This window comes from Falco rusticolus, chromosome 5, assembly GCF_015220075.1.
Source record: "Falco rusticolus isolate bFalRus1 chromosome 5, bFalRus1.pri, whole genome shotgun sequence".
Lineage (NCBI taxonomy): Eukaryota > Metazoa > Chordata > Aves > Falconiformes > Falconidae > Falco > Falco rusticolus.
Window position 1 is genome coordinate 1801052 of NC_051191.1, and position 23003 is coordinate 1824054.

At 48.9% G+C, this 23003-nt stretch overlaps 1 protein-coding gene and 1 long non-coding RNA gene across 7 annotated transcripts in view; one reads left to right on the top strand and one right to left on the bottom strand.

The window, feature by feature from the left end:
• CELSR1 (cadherin EGF LAG seven-pass G-type receptor 1) overlaps positions 1-9996 on the bottom strand; it is a 173123-nt gene extending 163127 nt beyond the window's left edge. For 4 of the 6 annotated variants that reach the window (XM_037389454.1, XM_037389452.1, XM_037389453.1 and 1 more), the window contains exon 1: positions 7184-9952. In XM_037389454.1, coding sequence (XP_037245351.1) covers positions 7184-9866 — 2683 coding nt within the window. In that variant the 5' untranslated portion in view covers positions 9867-9952. Of the gene's footprint in view, positions 1-7183 lie in introns of all 6 variants that reach the window. The other 2 variants (XM_037389456.1, XM_037389455.1) reach the window with 1 other exon arrangement.
• A 1227-nt stretch (positions 9997-11223) lies between these two features.
• LOC119147964 lies at positions 11224-20022 on the top strand. Its single transcript, XR_005104252.1, has 4 exons — positions 11224-11410; positions 12937-13046; positions 15704-15792; positions 18577-20022. It is a non-coding gene; the product is annotated as an uncharacterized LOC119147964 (long non-coding RNA).
• Positions 20023-23003: the final 2981 nt, after the last annotated feature.

The window sequence follows — 23003 nt, forward strand, 5'->3', positions numbered from 1 at the left end:
CCTACGCTGCTAAATATTGAAAAGGTACTTGCAGCACAGAGGTTTAGAATAGGTTTCTGCTTCACATTTGCTTGTTCCCTGCCCCAAAAGTAATTCTGCTCCCAACTTCTAGAGCGGTCACGCTCCCAGAGTCTTTGTATCAGTCTCCCCCGAGCCACGAGGGAACGGAGGGGCCTGGTGAAATCGCAAGCCAAACCCACGCTGCAGTGCAGTCATTGCTGTCTGTACCCAAAATAACCAGATGAAAGTGAGCTCAGCTGTGCCAGTGTACGCAGCACCAACACATCTGGCTGAACTGTAAACACCATCATAGGTGTTGCGTGCTATCACATGCCCCTGAATCCACGAACCCTGAGCACCTAGCCAGCCAAAACGCTGGAGACAACCCGTCAGCTGCAGGGGTGTCTGGCAGACCTGCAGCACAGCCCAAGGAGGAGGCAGGAAACCACGGATGAGTCTCCCCAACCCTTCCTTGAAGATGCAGGGAGACACCAGAGCCATGCTCTGACCAGACTGGTGGAAATGTGAGGGCACTTGGCTTCCCATCCAAGCATCTGTGAAGGGTCACAAACACCCTACCAGAAGAGTGGTGAGCATTCTACCTACCTTCCCCTAATGTCGAACTTTAAAACCCAGCATTACATTCCTGAGTCATGGGATATTTGAGAAAATCCATTCAGCTCAAAGATGGGAGTCAACAATGAAATGGAGTTTCACGATATTAGCTATATACAATGAAGGAAAACAGACTATTCAATAGGCAAATGTAAAATTATATTGCCTTAGCAGCAGCCAGCCACATCCTTGGGTAGCACTTGGGAAGTTGGAGGTAACAAAATATAAAATACCACTGCTTCACATCATCTACTTTGCCCACCACCTACTGCAGTTTACTATTAACCTAATATCCAAAATTGGAAAACTGTTCCTGTATTCTATTCGCCATTACCCTTGACAGCAATTCAATGTTTATTCTGCAGTTGGCAGTTCGCAGCAGGCTCCACATCCTCAGCCTAAACCAATTCCGAACTGCAAGGGAACATGTGACCAGAACAAAAGAGGGTTCTTCCCAACCCACAAGCGCAAGTCAGAAGTAGGAGCACTTCAGTGACTTCTAAGAGGGAAGCAAATCACAACAAGGGAATACGTCACGGAAACCAATTCATTAATATACCCTGAAGCTTAAAAAGTAATCAAAAAATATAAAACAATTACTAATCCAATTAAAAAGTGGTTGTTACAACAACCTCCCCATTTGCAAATAATTTTAAAATAGGGGAAAAAAGAAGTTTTCCAGGTAATCCCACCCTCATACTACTCCAAATCTAATTTGCTTCCCTTGAGACTTGTTATCAAGAAAAGCCTAGCAGATCTTTCTCTCTCTCTGGTCTTCAGTCTCATTCTTCTTACACCTTCTCTTTGTCGTCCCAAAGTCTCCCCCTTTCCCAGAAATCACTGAGAAAAGCATCAACATTCAGAAAATAAAAAAAAAATACTGGAACACAGTGTGTATAAAATCAGCCAAAACCCCCTGCAACCTCAATAAGCCATTTCTCATACCATCCCAATCAAGAGAACCCAAACAGCTTGTACAGAAGTCTTAGTAAGAAGATGCTGCAAATACAAACATCCCCTTGGCTTTTTTAACGGCATTGCTGAGTCTGGTTTATGCAGGGTCTGCAGGGCTTTGATACACACTTTTTTTTCCCTCCCCCCTCCAGGAACTGATTGTGACCTCTAGTATTTATGGTTCAAACTTTCACTTTGTGGGATAAGGTTAAGTAGGCCCAACTGCATACGCTTCAACCACCAAGACGTATTAAGGTAGAAATATCTTGAAAAGCTGTGTAAAAAAAAAAAAGGGAATATACAGCCTGCACTGTACAGAAACAGGGAGAAACAAACATTTTTAGCTATAGCTATGTTGCATAGTAGCATTTTATGAAAGAAGTTGACTGGCAAAAGAGCTTTTATCTAAGATAAAACATCTTGTTTACTTTTTTAAGTGTGCTGTGGTAAATATTTTTTATTTATTTATTTATTTTAGCAGAGATCACCATTTTAGCAAAGGAATTGCTTATTTACAGTAGTTTGAGCTGCAGGTAACTCCCTATTTTATTTATTTACATGACGAAGATACCTTTTATCTCAGTAAAAAGTTAAGCCAGTCAGCCTTCCAATAAATATTTTCCTCTCATAGCCATAAACGTTTTCCTGTCTTTTGAAAGAAAAATACACCACTCCTATGAAATCCTGGGATGAAGTGGAAGGAAGCCCATAGGAAAGCAACAAGGCAGCCACAGCTTTTTATCGGCTGGAACAGATCGTACAGCTGAAGCGGGAAAGTCACACTCCCGCAGGCTGGAGGGACTCACATCTAAACTGCATCTCACCTACAGAACAGATTAGACTATAAAACCCAAACAGACACAATAAAAGATCCAGCAGCTACCCTAACTTTAAAATGACGGTTGCTGCTCTTAATTTGCTATTTTAAGAAAATGAATGTAAATGTTCAAAACCACGGTTAATATCAGTCATCCTTCGCTTCAGCCCCACTTAATATACCAAGTAAGGCCTGCGGGTGCAGTCCCGCAGCTTGCAGTATCACACAGCCGTTCTAAAAGAGGTCACTCATCCCTGCCTCCCTGGTCTCTGCAGCCTTCGATCTGCTGCTTTCTCTCCCCTCGCCTTAGGGTGGGATGCATGCATGAAGTGCAAGCGCCCAAGGTCCCTGCAGCCATGCAACACACCGACACACCTCCTCCCACCCCGAGCCTCCACCCGTCTGTTCCCATCACCACCCCAGTGTATAACCCACAGGGATCCCACAGAAGCCACCTGCAGGAAGGTGTTTCCCTGGGAGGGGAGCCATGGAGAGCAGTTCAGGCGCTAACTGCCCCTCACCGAGCCTCAAAGCAAGTCCTCACAGGCAGCCAGAAGCATCACTCCTAAAAGAATGAGTCACCCTGCCCCCCCCCCCCCCCGAAACTCACAAGACCCCAGCAGGCCAATCTGTCCCGCTCCCCAAAGGCAGGGGCATGAGGCCAGGGCACACGCCAGCGCCCCCAGCCCACATCCCGTGTGGCCACCCAGTGCTTGCCCTCTGTGCCCAAAGGTGCCCTTGTGCTTACAGACGTCTTCTCCCTCGAGTTTCATTTTTCCCTTTAATCTCAAATCTTCACATACACGAATGACCCCCCAATGCCTTGCATCTCAGGCACAGCTGTGGTCTTATCTTTATCAGAAGGGCTGAACCAAATTATTGCATCTTCTCTTACATTTGTATGGAGAAGGCAGGGAGCCGGGGGTCCAAGATCATTAGCATAATGACTTTTAAATTATAATAATAATGAAGATCCTTTACCAAGGCTTGAGCAAATATCCCAGAAGTTCACTGCAACACAAAGGAGCTCTGCCTTAATTTGTATTTGCTGATGGTCAATAACCTCACTGAATGCCACTGGAGATTAAAAGCCAAAGAAATGTAAAAGGCGATACTTGAGCTTGCATGCCCTCAAAAACGCATGGGTGTCTATCGCTCACTGCGTGAGGAGCACTGCCTTCCCAAAATTGTATATCGTTTGTTGTATAATGATATTTTACATTTATCTAGACCACTTGAAAGCTGTAGCATCCAGTCAGGTTGGGTTTTGTCTGCACTGATGAATTAGGCTGGGCTCCCAGAGGAGTTTGTGCACACATCCATTGTGTGCCATCGAGCTGTCATTGATGATAAGTGGGACTACTTGTGGCAGCCACAGCCAAGCAGGTGCCAGCAGTTTGCAATGTGATACCCAGGCAAACTTGTGCAACATTTGTGCAAAGCTGAGGCTAGCACCAGCCTTCCCCCCTAGCACCAGCAGGGACCGCAGTAAAATGTTTAACATGGGCAAATGCAATGTGACCTGAGCAACATTTAACCCACTTTTTGACCAAACAAATCCCAATGTAATGATATCATGCACACTACTGTGGATAAAAAGTAATGGTTTTTAATGATCCTGTCAATGTAAGCCATACATTTATTTAGCAACACTAAGAAATCACAGACTGATCAATTCTTGACCAGCTGTTTCAGAAGCCCCAAGTAAAATCCTGCCCCCCTGGAAAGCAAGTGCAGGATTTCAGCAGGGTCCAGACTTCACCCCAGTTGTTAAAACAACAAAACCTAACGTGATGCAGTGTGCGGGCATGGGAACATAAGGCCAAGCTCTGCCTTTCTGTAGGAAAGCCTCAAAGGTACAATGGAAAAAAGAGAATGTGTCTTTTTGAGGGACCCCTGGAGCACTGCATCTGCATTAGTTTCATCCAAAAGGGGTCCGGTTTGTCCATCCAGACAGCCCTGCACGACAGGCACGGGCAGAAGAGCACCACGAGAGATTCACTTCAAAAGAGACTGACTTCAAAAGCTCCCTTCACGATCCAAAGCAAAATGCTAATATCCACACCACCCACATTCCTCCCTCCTTGGCTTGGGTCGGTTCCTGACCGGCTGCGGGGGCACAGCCGAGCAGGTACCGCAGAACCAGGGCAAAGGCAGAGCCACGCACACACCGGGGCTGATGCTGAGCATGCCGTTCTCAGGCTTTACAAAACTGATTAGCTCAATTTGCTTGGTTTTCACGACTCTTAAAATTTGTTTATACGCAGAAGGCCAATATTGCCATGCTTATTTGAATAATCCCCAAGTCAAATGAAGGAATGCTGCTTTTAGCCAAGTATCGGTGTCTCAAAGCAGTTCAACTGAGTAGTGCGGCTCCTCACTAGCATCACACACACGCATATGCCTCTGCAGCACAACACCTCGTTAGGTGGAAATAAGATTTTTATAGCAGCAGTGTTACTTCCGACTCGTATATAGATTGAATTCCCCAGGTTCATAAAGAGCTTCAATCCTTCCCCGACCTGAAGAGCAGCTGTGAGTAGGGCAGGACTTTGTCTGTCTGGGTTGAGAGGTTAATGGCTACTCCAATAGACACGTTTTTCAGTTAACTGCCAGGTCATTTTAGCAGATGATTTGCAGGTATTTTGCAACACTTGGAGATAACCCTGTGGAGTACTTCTGTCTGAGCTTTTTCTCTGTGTTTCTTTTTATTTTTTTTTTTTAAACATTGCATCAGATAAACCAGAGAAAGCAGGCAGGTGAGACCTCCCTGGACTGATTCACACACTGCCAGACTCCACCATTTCAATTTCCAAACACAAACTTCTCCAAAATAACATCAAATGGATTTCCGTGCTTGTCAAAATTATTTCAAAATCCTACCCGTAAAAAGCTTTAATCTCTCAAATATCTCAAGACATGCAGCAGCCAGCCAGTTTTGATCATCACAGCAGAGTTTCAGAGTTCACACCTTCAGCAAACATGAAAATGATGCTGGAATGATCAAGCTCCTGTGTTACTTAAGAAAACAGAGGTCTTCATTCCTACCTGAGATTTCATCCACTTAAACTACAGAAATCATTAGACTGAGAAAGGAATAGTTCGTGTCACCTATTTTTCTGTTCTGAACACACTCTTTATCTAGTCTAACAAAACAACTTTGCCAAGCTTTGTGCTCCAAGACGAGTTCTTATCTTCTGCTACCAGATAAAGAGCTAAAGAGCTACCGGTTCAGACAGTGACCATGCAACCACCTGCACCTTAATCCAAATGTTTTTCTTTAAGGTCACAAACCAACTGCCTGTTTTTTCTGCAAGTCCTCACAGGACATGGAAACAGCATTTATGAGCTACCTTACCACACTAGCTGCCCCCCAGCATTTTGGAAGAACCAGGAGCGGCTGGCTTGTCAGGTGACACACCGCAGTAAATTCAGTCGGCTCAGTTAATATCACTTTCATTTTCCTGAAGCAAAAAGGACCTCAAGCCTGCAAACGCAAGGGAGAGCACGGCTCGCTCCCCTGAGGCCCTGCTGCACGCTATGACAACTTATAGTAAAACAAGCGCTGCCAGGATTATGCCACTATTTGACTGTTATCTTTTTTTAATACAACCATCCAAAAAGAAGCATCTCCCAAAGTGTCATTTTACATACCTAATACTTTAAACTATTTTTTTCACAGAAGGAATACAAATATTCATTTTAGGTTGCAGAGAGAGGCAGCAAGGAATGCATCTGGTTAAACCTTTCAAAGTCAACAGAAGTATGGGATCAGGTCCACAGTAAACTTTACAGAGTGGCACCTGCAGAGGAAATTACTCATTGCATGATTGATGCCACAATTAGAGGGATAAAATGTAATTCCACGATAAAAAGGCAACTGAGCAGAAAAAGAATAATATCCTAAGAGCATGTATGCACTCATATAGAAGTATACATCGGATGATAGCGAACAGCCTTCACACACACACAGAGACGCAAATTCTCTGAGGAAGTTAGTGGGGTACAGTACCTCTTCCTCTCCAGTCCTCTCCTCCCCTGCAACACCACTGATTCTGGGGCTGCATTTGGCCAGCGTCTGCCCCTAGCACTACTAAAGCAACTTCAGTGCAATTAGCCACGTTACACAGCTATTACACAGCCATAACTCATTGCTTTCAGAGTTGCCGTTTCCCACAGGAACACACGCCAGCAATGCAAACCAGCGCAGCTCTGCCAGCGTCTCATCCACCCGGGCCACACCAGCAGAGAACTGGTCCGAGGCCTAAGGATCTACCAGCCAAACCTCCCAGTATGCAGAAAGGAATAAACAATTTTTGTTGCTAAAAACCCCACAGATACCAAATCTCAACTGTTCTTTTTTTTTTTCTTCTTCTTTTTTTAGGAGGGAAAAAAAGAAACCAAAACCAAGAGGGAGGGGAGATGGCATTTTGGATGCATGTGCATTCCCTACATCTTTGCAAGTTACATCATTTATTACCTCTATGCAACCACATCAGAAAAGCTTCAGCCAAGCACCACCTCAACTGAGGGCGCATACTACCCTTCCACGCACACTCATATTTATTTACCCTTGTGATCCACGTTTACTAAACAACTTCATTGCACCACTTCAATCCACAGCACATGGGCTTGATACATTTTTGTGGTCCCTCCCAAAAAATTTCACGGGTAAACCGCTGCTTCAGGAAACTGAAAGCTGTGCACTGAACTGCAAGTGGGATATTTCTGCCCGTGCCCCCATACTGGTCTGACAAGCAGGTTTACACGCTTTAAGATCCTCAAACACTTGCTTACCTGAGACTGACACTTTCATAAGGGCTTCCAAGGGTCTGTTGTTGTCCAGATCACGACTGAGTTTGAGCTCCCCAGTGGCAGAGTCCAAAAGGAGCAAGTTTAATTCATTGCCTTGCACAAAGGTGTAGGCCAGGCTGTCAGACACATCGGGATCATGAGCTGGGATCTTGCCAATCACGCCGGAGGGGAAGCTGTTGGACTTGTTGGTCACGTAGTTATTGAAGAGGATCTGGAAGTCCTGCAGCACCGGTGGGTTATCATTCTGGTCCAGGAGGCGGATGTGCACTGTCGCTCGGCTCACAAGAGGGGCTGAAGTGGCCTGCACCACGATCACATACTCCGTCCGGCTCTCGTAATCCAGATCCATCAGGGCTGTGAGGTCTCCGTTGAGCAAGTCTAGTTGGAAGACCTCGGGGATGTTCCCCTCTACAATCTGGTACATGATCTGTGCATTGGTCCCCTCATCAGGGTCAGCTGCACTGATTCGTGCCACAATAGAGCCCACGGGGCTGTTCTCCTCCACAAAGATGTCAAATTCGTCCTTCTCAAAGACAGGGGGATTGTCGTTGATGTCCAGCACAGTCACCTGGATATCCACAGAGGCTTTCAGTGGTGGGCTGCCCCTGTCCACAGCAAAGGCTCGCAGGCTGTAGACAGCCACGTTCTCGCGGTCCAGCTTGCGCAGTGTGCGTATCACTCCAGAAGTGGGTTCGATGTAGAAGTCTCCATCTCCATCGTCACCACCCTGGAATGTGTAGAGGAGACGGCCGTTGAGGCCCGAGTCACGGTCAGTGGCAGACAGCTGCAGGACACTGGTGGACAGCGGCACATCCTCAAAAACCGAGCCCTGGTAGCGGTCACGCAGGAAGCGGGGTGCGTTGTCATTGGCATCCAGGATGAGGATCTCGACGTAGGTGGTATCCGATTTCTGGGGGATGCCGTTGTCATGGGCTGTAATGGCCAACGTGTAGGAGGCCTGGTCCTCGTAGTCCAGCTCCATCAGGGTGGTGATGGTGCCTGTGTCAGGGTCGATGCGGAACTGGGGGATGTTATCGTCCAAAATGTACGTGATTCTCGCATTCTCCCCCGTGTCTTCATCGGTGGCACTGATGGTGACAATGGAGGTGCCAATAGGCTTGTCCTCGCTGACACTCACTGTATAGTGGGAGCTCTGGAAGACTGGGCGGTGTGTGTTAGCATCCGTGACGTTGATGAAGACCTGGACGGTGTCAAAGCGAGTGCCATCAGAGGCAGTGACTGTGAGCACATACTGCCTTTCCTGCTTGTAATCCAGGGGCAAGGCCAGCGTGATCAGCCCCCCTCCGCTCTGACTGGTGATGGCAAAACGGTTCCTGGTGTTGCCACTGGTGATCTGGTAAGTCACAACGCTGTTAACGTCCCTATCCACTGCTGTCAGGGTCAGGACACTGCTGCCCACAGCCGCGTCCTCATTCAGTCTGAGGTGATATACCTTCTCCGTGAAGGTGGGGTTGTTGTCATTCACATCCAAGACAGTGATGGACACGCTGGCTGAGGAGGTCATGACAGGCACGCCATGGTCCCTGGCCTCCACCCCAAAGTGATAGTTCTCCACAGTCTCTCGGTCCAGCTCTGCAGCCACCGTGATCCACCCTGTGCTGTTGTTGATCTGAAAAGGGAAGCCAGAGTCACCTGCTACAGGGGCACCTCCGGTGGACGATGCCATCTCTATGAGTTTGTACTCCAGGCGGGCATTCTCCCCAGAGTCAGCATCCACTGCCTGGATGTGCAGCACCGAGTAGCCCAGAGGAACGTTCTCCAGCACCGTGGCCTGGAAGGGAGTGCTCACAAAGATGGGGGCATTGTCATTCACGTCCACCACCTGTACCGACACCATGCCAGTGGAGTTGATCAAGGGAGGCCTGCCCCCATCCTGGGCTTTGATCCGGAGCGTGTACTCCCGAATAGTCTCATAATCCAGAGGGTTGATCAAGTCAATGGCGCCAGAGAAAGAGTGGATGTAGAACTGGCCTTTCAGGTTGCCGCTCACAATGCTGTAGTGCACCTGGGCATTGCTGCCCCGGTCCCTATCTGTGGCCTGTACCTGCAGTATCTGGCTGTTCACCGGGGCATCCTCTGGCACCTGGACCAGGTAGCGCTTCTCGCTGAACTGGGGGTAGTTGTCGTTCTCGTCCTCTACAGTGATGTGCACCATAGCGGTGGCGCTGCGTGGTCCTGGATCCTTGCCCTGGTCGTTGGCCTCCACCACCAGGTGGTACTCGGAGACCTCCTCACGGTCCACCGGGGCTCGGGTCCTCACAACCCCAGAGCGCGGATCGATCTCAAAGACCCCGTCACCGGCTCCCGGCTCCAGCAGGCGGTAAAGCATGTTGGCGTTGGCTGGGGCGTCGCCGTCGGTGGCACGGATGGTCAGCACCTCGTAACCCACCTCCAGGTTCTCCCGGATGCTCTCCCGGTACTCAGGCTGCTCGAACACCGGCTCATGGTCGTTGGTGTCGCTCACGGTCACCGTCAGATAGGTGGTGGCCGAGCGGCGGCGCGGGGAGCCGTGGTCAGAGGCCGTCACCTTCAGCACGTGGGTGTCCTTCGTCTCCCGATCAAGGCTGCGGGTGGTGACCACGCTGCCCGTCTGGGCGTCGATGGAGAAGTAGTCGTTGGAGCGCTCATCGAAGAGTGCCTCCATGGAGTACGCCAGCCGGCCGGCCTCCCCCTCGTCGGGGTCCTGGGCCCGCAGCACGATGACGGCCGTGCCGGCCGGCTCGTTCTCGGGGATGGAGACCTGGTAGCTGGGCAGCTGGAACTGCGGGGGGCTGTTGAGGCTCCGCGCCCGCCGCGCCCCGCGCCGCCCGCCGCTCCCCTCCCGCGGCGGCGGGGCGCAGCCGGCGGCGGCTCCGCGGGGCTCGGGGGCCGCCCGCTGCCGGGCGCGCCGCGGCCAGGGCCCTCCGCCGCGGGGCCCGCGGGGCTCACCGGGCGACGCGCGGCGCAGCGCGGCCCCCGCCGCCCTCAGGCGCCCGGCGGGCGGCAGCGCCGGTGGCTCGGCGGCGGCAGCGGCGGCGCGGCAACCCGCGGCCCCCGGGGGCAGGTGGAGGAGCGGGGCGGCGCGGGGCGGCCGCAGCTCCCCGCCGCCCGCCGGCGCCAGGGCGCAGAGCAGCGCGGCCCAGGACACGCAGGCGGCGGCGGACAGCCGCAGCATCTCCGGAGCTCAGCGGGCAGCGATGCCGGGCAGAGGGCTGCCGCACAATCCATCCACCCGCCGGGCTGCCCGCCCGCCCTCATCCATCAGCCGCCGGCTCGGCTCCCCCGCCCCCGCCGCCCGGGCGCCGCCGGCCCTGAGCCCCGCGCCCCGTCCCCGGGCAGCGGGCTGGAGAGCTCCAACTTTTCCACCTTAAACTTTGAAGTGAGTTCAAAATGGCTCCTCTCCTCCTCCTCCTCCTCCTCCGCCCGCAGCCGCTCCCGAGAGGGCGATTAGCATAAACCTGCTGCTCGTCTCCTTCGCCAAATAGAAAAAAAAAAAGAAAAAAAAAGAAATACCGAAGCCCCCCCGCCCCCCCCGCGGCGGCCCCGGCCCACGGGCGGCGCGGTCCCGCGTGGCTGCGACGCGGCGGAGCCGCCCCGCCCCGTCCCGTCCCGTCCCGTCCCGTCCCCGCCGCCCCGCTCCGCTCCGCTCGGTTCCGCGGCGGCGCTGAGCGGCTCGGGCTGCGCGGAGCGCGGCGGGCGCTGCCCGGGGCGGGGTTTCCCGCCGGCCCCGCCCGGCCCCTCCCGGGCGGCGGCGGCGGGGGCCGGGCCGCGAACGGCCCCGCGGGGCTCCCGCCCCGCCACCCGGCGCCTCTCGGCGGCCGGCCCCGGCCCCGCGCCCCGGCAGAGCTGCCCGCCGCGGCGGGGGGCTGCGGGGGCCGCCGGCGGAGCAGGTCCCGGCTGGCGGAGCAGGTCCCGCCGCCGCGGCCCCGCCACCCCGCCGGCCCCGGCGCTCCGCGGGGCGGGCGGGCAGCGGGCAGGCGCCGCGGCTCCCGGCCGCTTCCCCGCGCAGCAGCCACCTGTCGTCTCAGATCCGCCGGCCGGAGCAAAGTTAAACTGGGTTTATTTATTTATTTGACTTCTTCCTGTGAAGGGGGAAAAAAATCCAGTAAAATTCGTTTTCCGGGCAAAATCAGCGTCGTCTGCCTGGCCGGGGGGCGGTGGGTGCTGCGGCCGTGCTCGGGCCGTGCTGCGGGCGGTGCGAGGCGGCAGGTAGGAGCTGGAGCCTCGAGTTAAGAGTCGTCTTGGGGGTAATTGCGAATCGCGACGTACAACACGCAAACCGAGGTAGTTTGTGGGAAGAAGCAAAGCCGAACCCCGCGTGTAAACGTTGCATTGGGGATTATAACGTCGATTGTACGACTTTATGCTAAATCCTGTATATCGGCTGACTTTTTTTTTTTTTTTTTTTTTTTTTCCCTTTGTAACGTGAGCGCCGAAGCGGAGCGCCCCGGCGGAGCCTCCATCCCTGCGGCTGCAGTGGCCTCTGGCGGGCACAGCGCGGAGCAGCCGCGGGAGCTGCGCGCCTGGCGCAGGAGGTGCGGGCCGCCTGCCGCTGCTGACCCGCGGGGGGCTCCGCGGGCGCGGGCGATAAGGCGCCGGGGGCTGCCGGCTGGGCTTGTGCAAAACGTTTGTGCCCTGCAGGAGCTGGAAGGCAAACTGTCAGCGCGCTCCGGTGCTGTCACCGCGGGCTGCCCGGCACTTGCAAGGAGACTGAAAAAAACAGATTCAGTTGCTTTTTATCCCCGAGACTGCATTATTGCAAAGGGGGAGGGGACAGGGTGGGGGGACAGGGGACACCCACCCACCTGGATTATTGCCAGTAAGTCTGTCATGGAAAAAAACAAAACCACAAAAACCTGTATAAATTGCAGGTTTGGAAGATGTTTAGCTGATTCAGCTTTACTCAATTACATTATTTATTTTTTAAAAAAATGGAATTTGGAAGCTGAGTTGGCTTTTCAGATCCTCCGATGAAAATGATAGTTCATGAAAAGGAAGAGGAAAGAAATAGGTTAAAAATATTAACGTTAACCTCCCCTTTATCAAGTTTAAGCAAACGTAGTGATCTGGTTTATACTCCAGAAGTCAAGCAACTCACTCTATAGCTGCTTTAAATCACATCAATATTAACTTGAGATCTGCATAATAAAACCCTGGTTGAAGTTCATACTTTTCTCTACATTTTCCTGCTATGATGCTAATGCCCATGCTTTGAAAAATAAGCTTTTGTTACAAAATAATCCTTTTCTATGGCTTTTCAAAAGTGAGTTCCCAGTACATGTTTCCAGAGTTTTTATTAGATAAAATAGATCCACAAGAAAAGACAGTTTAAACTTTTTTTCTTCCCGTTTTATTGGAACAAGAGGCAACATCCATGAGTCAGGAATCAGGAAAGGGAAGAAAAAGCATCTGTATGAAACCAGTTATGTGCATATTCCCGTTTGTATGTCTTGCCCTCTATTTTCCGTTATTTTTGTCATGTTTATCTGACATGTTTCACCGTTTTCTCATTAGTGGTATAATCCTTATTGTTCCTTTCATGCATTACACCACTTGTCATATACTATTACTGTAAAAATAGATTTCAAATGAAAAACGGTTAGTGTAGTATTGAAGGCTGACTCGTTGCCTTAGTGAAAAGAGGAGGTTATTTAACATATTGGCAATTCAAATCACTTTTCAGACGGAGGCAGCGGTAAGATGCCTCACACCTGTCCCTGTATCACTCCATCCAGGAACAGGGATTGCTGCTGGGTCAGAGGTCGGGGCCCGTGTGATCCATTTCTGCCACTGCTTCAGTGGGTCCAGAAGAGCTGGAGAAGACACCGGCAAAATCAAATGATTGGTAAAGGCAACTCAAGGTGGGGAGGAAAATCAGAATTACATCTCGTGTTTTAACTGGCAAGTTTGCAGTGAAGACTGATCCTTCTAAGAAAATCAGACACTCCCTTTGGGCCTGATTCTGCAGATTTTCAGGTGTAAGCTGCCCTTTTCTATAGAAGGAATCACAGTGACACCACCGTGATGAGTGTTGTCCATAAAAATATGCAAGTGGGCGAGGTTTTGCCTGACCCTTTGTTTCCTTGGTACCAATCGGTGACATATTCATTTCACAGTTCAAAAAATGCTCTGTTTCAACTTGTCTGGGAGTGAAGTATTTCAAGTTTCTTTCCAAAGTGAATTTGAAACAAAACTGAGAAGCTAAAAAACCCCAACAAACCAGGATAGCATTGTTACCCAGCCCCGTTCAGTGTTCAGCTCTAAAAAAAAAATAATTAAACTTCAAGGTGTTTTCTTAAAACATGAAGTTTACAAGACCAGGGAAGAGACCAAGAATCATTCCTTAGTTGAAACCGTGCTGTGAGATTTGTAGCCCACAGGAAGAGTAATAATAGATCAGATAATGTTTTTAAGGTTGGGAATAAAATCATTCTGTGTAACATCCATCTCTGCAGAGGATGGATCTCTGGAAGGAGATGGAGCTTTTCTCATCTTGGCCCACTAGTACCTTGAGGAAAGACTTAAAAATTCATATGCAGAAGTGCAGTGTTACAAATAGTTCACTTTATTTTTTAGGAATGAGAGTGGTGAAAAGGTTTTTGTCATGGGGTTTGTGAAGTACATTGCAAAAAGGTGATATGCAGCGTGTCCCCCATCCCACAAACCAGTGGTTTTATCTTCTAAACTCTTTCTTAGGGGGAGGTTATGCATGAGAAGAAAAATTATCCTCAAATGTAGGCATCCATGCAACACTAACTATATCTTGTAGGGGATCTCAATATACATAGTTTTAACATAAATTGATATGTGTAACAAGTATTCATAACTGCATTTATTTACTTCCCAAATGCACCAGTGATCTATTCCCGCTAAAGCAATGCTTTGAGAAAATAATCTGAGAAACCACAACAGGCAGCAATAAAGCAGTCTTTAACCACACTATATTCTTCAACCTTCCAATTCTCCAGTGTCTGGAAAGAAACCAGAAGTTTTGTGCCACACATTAGAAGTGAACAAACTAGGTTCTGGAGGGGAATGTTATTTATCATCCATTATTTTAAATAGACTGACAACAAATTAGACATAAAAAATCCCAACACCCGTATAACAAATAACTTGCTAGTTTTTAGGCTGCCTGTGCTGGTTGCCGTTACATCCTACCCTTAAGGCTGGGTCTTTTCATTGTCTGGCACCGCACATCAGCAGAGATCAGTCCTCTGTGATAAAGCCTAATAAAAAAAAGAGAGGGGCAAGCTAAGAGGAATTCCTTGATTTTGAAAGTGAGTCTTGCTGTGGTGGTGTTCCCTCCACCCGTGGCGTGAGGCAGGTGGGAGCCCTGGGCTGCTGCCGTGACTTGCCCCTGGTTCTCTGGGGCTGGGCACTGTGGGGGCCGGGGGGGCTCCATCTGCCCAAAGCACCCGCAGGAGACCTCGTCCCAGTGCAGTGTGCAGACTGGTCCAAGGACTTGAGCGAGTCCCACTGACACTCTAGCAAATTTAAATAGGATAAAACCAGGATTTTGGACAATTTCTCCAATCACTGCAGAAAGCAAGCACGATAGAGGCATTTGGACTTCCAGTCCCCATACGAATCTGCTCCACATCCAGCCCAAGAAAGTCAAATGAGCAAAAGTAATTTATTTTTTCATGTTTCATCTGAGTTTATTTTGAGAATAGAAGAATTAGTTCGAGCGCCATAAGCTGAAACTTGAACCTTCACCTATTGCAGGAACCACACGGGTCTGGAAACATTCCAGAAAATACTTTTATTGCTAACATTCATTACTCTTAAAGCCAAGAATGGATTCCAAAATGCTGGGATCCTTATTGCAGGAATGGTGTTCGAGGCTTCTCAGCTGTGTGTAACTTACCTTTTGTAGAAAGAGAAGGAACAGTTCAGAGCTCTTAGACAGCCAGTTTGTTGTAGCCAATTGTACTGTTGCTTCTTTTAAAATCCTCAGTGGAGATAGCAGCAGTTCAGTGTTGGAACTTGTTTATTTCCTCAGACTTAATACCATCCATTTATAATTTACCCTAAGGAGCTCAGCTCCACCCTTCTCAAACACTGCCTGTGAATTTCCTCACTTTAAATTGGTTTAGGTATTTTTTTCCCCTCCTCACTTACAATAGCTAAAGGCTCCACTAGTTACAACAGGCAAGTAGACAAACAAACCAGCAGAAGAGCAAATTTCATGCCCAAAAATTACACAGTGGCCAAGAGCAAATAAAAGCTGAATATGGTTTGACTTTTATTTATGGGAAAAGTGATACAAAGGCTAATGCATCAGAAATGTAGTTCTACAAACTAACAAGCTCTGCAGCAAATTCTGTAACAAACTAGTTTATAAAACCCCAGACTAATGATCCGGTTCAAGTAAGCAGAGTAGAAAGGCCAGGTCTATAGATTCATGTGATTTTCTTTTTAGATCTGTCCTATACATTAACAGGGGTACTGAGTGAAAAACAAACCCCTGGAAATTACCTTTTACTGCTTGTTTTGCAGGACTTGTCCTTTCTCTCTCACAGGGTTTCACCCTATGTCACACCAAGATTTAAAAAATCAGCTCTCATGGCTTTGCTCAAGAGATTCAGGTGAGTTTGCTGCCAGTCTGTTGTCAGCCCATCAAAACAAAGGGGAAGCAGGACAGGTTTCCTTGCTTTGCCAGCTTCTGGTACTTAATCAGGGGATTAGGGACTAATTAATAAGAAAAGAGTGCAAAAGGTAGACACATCTAGCTTGGCTAAGAGACAGGTTAGGGACTGGAGCGGGCTGGAGTCCAACCACACATTACAAATTTGTAAGGTGTATCAACCAAGGAGCAGTTACTGATGGTGGTACGAGAACATGAGGAACAAGGAGATGACACAGAAGATGAGTAAACTGAGTAGTTCAGATACTGATGGAGGTGTTGCTGGCTGTGGAGCAGCCTTCTGCAGGACTGCATGGCATGCTTACGGGGTAGGCATGCTCTGCATTTACATGGGAGTATGGGGATGATGTTCTTGTACCGCTGTCTGTAACTGCTCCTTGGTCACTACACTTGGATGTTGTTGTTGTTACACTCCAGCCTGCTCTGGTTTCACCGCTAGTAATTCCTTAAGCTCTCTCTACTCTTTTGACATCCATTTAGTACTGAAACATTTCCCATAGATTTTAATGCCTCCAAAATGTTGTGGGGTTTTTGTTGGGTTTTTTTTTTCCCCTGGATTGCACTAGTATTTTTCTGAACTTGTTATGGTTTACACAGAGACAGGGTTAGTCTTTTTCCTCAAGTCTCCATTACTTTGTGCCTACCAGCACTAAGCAGCATCTGCAATTATATTGCTTACTCGCTCAGCACCACAAGATTCTTCTTCACCTCTCCAGAAGCTGGTTAGATTTGATGTCATTAGAGTCAACAATCCTAGTTAGTTTTGTAACACCTGCACACTCAGTCACCTTTCTGTTCAGCTCTTCCCTGGCAGTGGGGCTTTGTAGCCTATTTTCCATGAGCTTGCTGTGGGCTCCTCGGACACAGCAACCTTTGCGCAGGAAAACCATTAAGGGAAACTCTTTCAACTGCTTATAAAAGAGTGTTCAAACACCTTCTAGTGGATGGACATGAAGGCAGAATGAAAGCAAGGAAAGCGTGACTTTGGTCTAGACCGTTCCTTTTCCAGAAGTTCAATTACATTCAAAGACAAGGTATTTCAGACTCTTAGGGAAGGAAGCACACCGCTGTAATGAAACACTTGCATGCAGGGGATTAGTTGACCTGTTGGAAAAATAAAAACATGCTGAAATGCTTAACTTGGGAATATGAAGTCAGTGTAAAAGGTCGCTCGGATAACGGTGGGGTTTGAGGCTTTTTGGCTGTCTCAGCAAAAACACCAAGAAGGTGATGTAGGTGTTTAGCATCTCTCTTAATCACTGTATTTTTTGCAGATGAGGTGTTACAGCTATCGCTGTTTCCTCCCTTTTCTTAGTGTTATTTCATATCTAGAGTTCAATGGAAAGATACAGTCTTGGTTTCTAGTCCTGGTCTGGAAGCACTCTGTGCACCACAATCACTTTTCAATTTTTCCCAAGAAGCCTAGGAATAATCATCTTTTTCTGTAGATGCCTTTTGTAACATATTTCTGAGCATTTGTCATCATTCCTGAGGCTTGGAACCTCTGAATATGAAAAAATAGAAAGTGTTTGAAAAAACAGTATACTAAATCACTTTAAAAAGCATCAGTGAGACTGCGATGGACCCCAGTTTAGGCTCTCCTGGGCTCTGGGACAGGTACAGAGAGACATCATGTCCTGCTGACATCCAGAGGGGTCTGGCCCCGAATGGTGGTGCAGGACCGGTGTGTTGCAGCAGTGCCACGCTCTCAGGCTGAGCTTTGCCCTGTGCCAGCTCACCCCCTTGGCCAGCTCGTGTCATGGACCATGCCCAGTGAGGAATTTGGATGGGGTTACCATCTGTATATCAGGAAAGGTAAAAGAGCTTTTCTCTGGATGCAAGCCATGCCATGCCAGATGGTGTCCATACCATACAGTACAGACCCTGCCTTGATTTGCTTCCCAGTCTAGATAAAGTGAAAAGGTAGGTTTCACTCAAAATGCTTGAAGCATACTGCATTTTCAAATGTTTTAACTGTCCACTTTTCTGCTCCTTTACTAGCTATATAGCACCAGTGCTCTTCCTTGGGGGGACTGGTTGTCCTGCCTCTCCAGCAGCCTTCACCGGGCTCACGTGACACTTATTAGCAGATCATGTCTCTGGTTGCTGGATTTCTTCAGGGATCACTCAGTATTGTTTCATAAAAGAGAGGAAGAGCACTTGCACTCTTAATGAATTTAATTGTCATCACTTGTCAGCTTTGTGCTCTGAGGTCTCGGTTAGGTAGCATAATTATCATTGTATTTATATATAGGTAATTATAATCTGGGAAACGGTCCAAATCCTGCTTTTTAAGTAAAATTGGTCAAACCTATTTGCAGCAACTGGAGCCCCTCTGTAGGCAGCAGTTTCACTGGCAGCACCGCAACGGCTGTGGGAGGCTGTGCCACATGGAAACAGGGGGAGCCACTTTCTTGCTCAGGTACAGCCAGGGGTCATTTCTTGTTCTGCCTGACATTCCCTGGAACACCCTTATCTTCAGATATTCTAGCCTGGAAGCTGTAGTCAGGAAACAGGACAAAAACAATCACCGGTGAGACAGGCTGGGGAGTGGGAAGGTCATTAGGCTCTCAGGCTTGTACTCCATCCCTAATGCCGCTGCCAGCCTGATTTTCCCTATACCAACAGGCACGGGTCCCACCATCCTCAAAGAAACAAGAGTCATACAAGGTGGTTTCTCATGCAGTGGCTTTGGTTTCAAATCCCACTGTCTCTCTTGCTGCAGGAATGGTTCCTGGACAAGCAGCACAGGCCTCTGCAGAGCCGAAGCGGCACCGGCACCATCAGTACCCTGCCTGTTTCTCCAGACCTGACCTACAACTATAAATGCTGTATTGGCGATTTCTTTGTCCTTAGGGGCAAAAAATACATTTTCCAGTAAAAAAAAATCCTCTGGGAATATCTCTAACCGTTCCCACTGGAGCGTGCAGCATCACCCCTAGCTGCTGTGCACCTTGTGCCATGTCATGTTAGGGCAATGCAGGGTGCCCTTGAGTTTTGCAGGCCATGGGCAAAGCATCAGGACTCCCACCATCATCTCCACTACTCCTCCAGGGAGCATTGCTGTAACATTAGAAAGTGCTAATCTCCATTTCCACCCACAGTGCAAAAAATGAAATATTTTCCGAACTACGAGGAGGCTGAGAGACTCAAAACTAAAAATATTCCTGCAGCTGCCACTGTCACTGATGAAATAGGTTCTCAAAATTGGCTTGTTCTGAAAATTTTAACCAGCAAACCATCCTGTCATCACAGGCAGGAGCAGAGAAGGGTCCTGGGTTAGTCACAGGGCATCATGGTGGGATGCTGGACTTCTCATGGGTGGATATCACAGGGAGCTAGTGGGCTGCTTCTTGGGAAAGGGGATGAAGGGAAGCCTTTGCTCTTTTTGTTTGGAAGAGGGAATTATCCTATTCTCCCTTTGCTTTCTCACCCATCTGTATGTTGCATATACCCTGCAGATGCCAAAGCATCTGGGAATAGTAGGGCTGCTGAAGGCATATTGCCCTGTACCTGCACCTTGCTCCAATACAACCAAGATCGCTCCCTGTCCTAATCCATGATCTCCATCTGTTGCATGGCCATATGACTCCCTTGGAAAGGCCTTGCCTTTCTCGTATGCTGTAACTGATCAGATGGTTTGTTCACCCCTAAGGCAGCATTTTTCTAAAATACAGAAGGGGTCAGCCTTGCTAATCCATTAGGTAGGAGCTTGGTGGCTGTTAGAGTACGTTCAGCTCTGCAGCATTTTTCTCCTGGTCCCGGGCAGTGGAGGGATGTGCTCTTTATTAGGTTTTCTGCTCACTACTTTGCGGAGTGTTTCTCTGCCTCACTTTCTTTGCTACTTCTGGTGAGCAACTGTGTGTTTTGATGAAGTTGCGCAAGTCTTCTCAGCCAAACTGCAGTACTGAATGCGTCTACCGCGAATGAGCTCAGAGCAAAATCTCTGCTTCTCTACCTTCCCTGTTATACTGACCTAGCTAATGGAGCCAAATTCATTCTGACCCAGGAAATCCTCTTAAATCATGGGAACAGCTGAAAGCTGAATTTGGCCTGCTGTGCACAGGGCCTGGGTCAGGGCCAGGACTACCGAGCCAGTGATGTGCCCTCACTGCAAAACAAGCTAACAGTATCCTGGGCTGCATTAGGCAAAGTACCGGCACCAGGGAGGTGATCCTTCTCCTCTGCTCAGCACTGCTAAGGCCACACCTGGAGTGTTGTGCCCAGTTTTGGGCTCCCCAGTACAAGAGAGACATGGACACACTGGAGAGAGTCCAGTGAAGGGCCACAAAGATGATGAAGGGGCTGGAGCGTTTCTCCTGGGAGGAAAGTCTGAAAGAGCTGGGACTGTTCAGCCTGGAGAAGAGAAGGCTCAGGGGGATCTTTACAGTATACAGAAATACCTGAAGGGAGGGTGCAGAGAGGATGGAGCCGGGCTCTTCTCAGTGGTGCCCAGTGACAGGACCAGAAACAATGGGCACAAAACGAAACGGAGGAGGTTCCCTCTGAACATCAAGGAAGCAGCTTTTCACTGTGAGCGTGACCAAGCACTGGCACAGGTTGCCCGGGGACGTTGTGGAGTCTCCATCCTTAAAGATATTCAAAAGTCATCTGGCCATGGGCCTGGGCAATCGGCACTAGGAGGTCCTACTGGAGCAGGGGATTGGACCAGATGACCTCCAGAGGTCCCTTCCAACCTCAGCCTTTCTGTGATTCTGTGTTTCAAAACAGAACAGTGAACAGCAGAGAAGGGAGACGATAAAACAGGGCAAGAAAGATGGAGCGAGGTGAACTACTGATTTACGGAGGCAGAACAGAAGAGAGGGATGAGACTGCCAAGAGGGATCACCAGTTAGCGTTTCCTGACTCTGGCCCTGTCTGAAACCAGTGCCTCTGAGGACTCACTGAGATACAATGCTGCAGTAGAAAGTGGCTGAAAACTGAAAAATGGCAATAATCTCATAGCTTGGCAGGATTCCTACCTGGTACTAAGCTTCTCAGGATGGTTGTCGGTAGTTTGTAGTCAGCCTGTGCCAAGCCAGCCCATCCTCCTGCAATACCAAGCCAGTGAAACCTGGAAGTACCAGGAGAGCTGCCCAGCATCTGCCCTGTCCCTGTGCTTCATCACCTGGGCATGGGCACAGAGGCTTCCTGTGCAGAGGTGATGGCGGGGTGACCCAAGAGATGTGCCTCTGAATTGGGCATTTTTCAGAGGTGTTTCCTCTCCCTTTAGCGTCTGAGTCCCAGCAACTGGAACTGCTTCAGGGCACAAGCTTGCAGCACCGCGGTGCTTGATCAGAAGCAGCTGGCACGTCGAACACACACAGCGCCGGGCGGACCAGCCCGGCAGGCCTCACTGGCAGTGTTCATTTAGGTTGCTGAACTATCCGCTGACAGTTTTGCTATGTGAGATATGCTGGGATGTGACGATCAGCTGACACGTCTGCTGGCAGGTCTGAGCCCAGCCTCCTTGCTTGGGCTGGATTGCCACCCTATTACTGTTAACAGCACTGTCATTGCAAGAGTTTGTCTGGCACCCATCAGCATATCCGAGAGCCATATAGACCTGTCTTCTTGCTGTTGGTACTGCCAGAGGCTGGCCATGCGGTGAGGACCGTGCCTGCAGGTTGGGTGGCCGTGGCAGCGGCTGCCCGGCATCTCTCATGCTGAGCCCAGCGAGCACTGGTGCTCACCATGGACCACGTTCAGGGTTTCAGTGCTGTGGGAGCGTTGACTGCCCTCGGACACAGCCTGACCGAGGGATGCAGGCAGACAGGACCCTCCAACGGGTCAGTGTCTGCAGCCGGCATGGGCTTTGCCTGCATTTGCGGGAACAGAGCGGGCAGCCTGAGTCACACTGAGTCTGATAAAGGAAAGTCATCTCAAAATGAGTACAAATGTAAAGTGTTGCTGATTTTATAAATGGTTCCTACTAATTATTCACAGGAAACCACACAGACAGACGAAATTAAATGAACATTAGTGCCTTTGCAAAGTCAAGCTCTCAAGAGTATGCCAGAATTAAGGTGACCTATGCAGTCACCTTAAGTACATGTGTTATGGGAATATGTTGCACTTTCCTCATGTAGCACTTGTTGTACACTATGGACTTATAATGGAAAAGATTTTAGCCCTCTTTCACATTTAGTTGAGGCTTTTCTGGCTATCTTCCTCTTTTCCTACCTTACAGATAAACAGCTCCTGCCAAGGTGTGAAATGTGATCTAGTGGGAGATGAGATGTGCTCCAGCAAATGCTTAGTAGCTTTTGCAGTTTTTCCTCAAATTTGGAAGGTACTGGATGTGAGGATACATAAAAATCAAGAATAAGCAGCCCAAAGGGCTTCTTGGCTTGTTACCCTGTCTCGTGTCCTGCAGGCAGAGCAGTAAATTCTGCAAATTCCACCTGCCATTTTACTGTCCAGTTTGGGGCTATTCTGAAACTCTTTTGAACTGCTGAAGTAGTTCTCATCCGTATTACTTTGGACAGCTGTGCATAGTTGACCAATTTTACCCATATCCCCGAAGGCCTATTATTCACCTTCCTTTGCAGATTTTTTTAGAAATTGGTTGCTCAGAGCAGTCACAGCACATGTCAGTGTAGGACTCCAGCTGAGAGTCCCCTTCCTTGTGAATATTGCTGGTATGTTCCTGTTCTTGCCAGTTGCTTCACCACATGAAGACACTCTCCCTTAATCCATGGCAGCTACTTTATGAGCTGCTGTTGAAGGATTTCCCCAACACCTTTTGAAAATCAAGCTGACTGTATCTGTTGGATTTTGCTTGTCTGTTGACACTTGCTTGCTGATGCTTTCAAGGAAATCTTAGATATGTGAGTCATGACTGCTGACGCTAACTGTGATTAATATATCATATTTATTCACATACCCACACCACTAATCCCTTCCAATAGTTTCTTGACCCGACTGTGGAATGGGGAAAAAACCTGGAGTCCCTAGGTGATAGTAATAGCTTAAAGAATTTTTCTTGTTTCTGTATATATTCTTATTGAAAAAGACTGCCTGCCTCCCACCAAAGAAAAACTGGGAATCATGCAATTCATCCTTCAGCCACCAGGTAGAGGCAAAACCCATTGAAAAATAGCTACCCAGGTGATAATGTAACAGTATTTCCAAAATACTGGTCTGATTGAC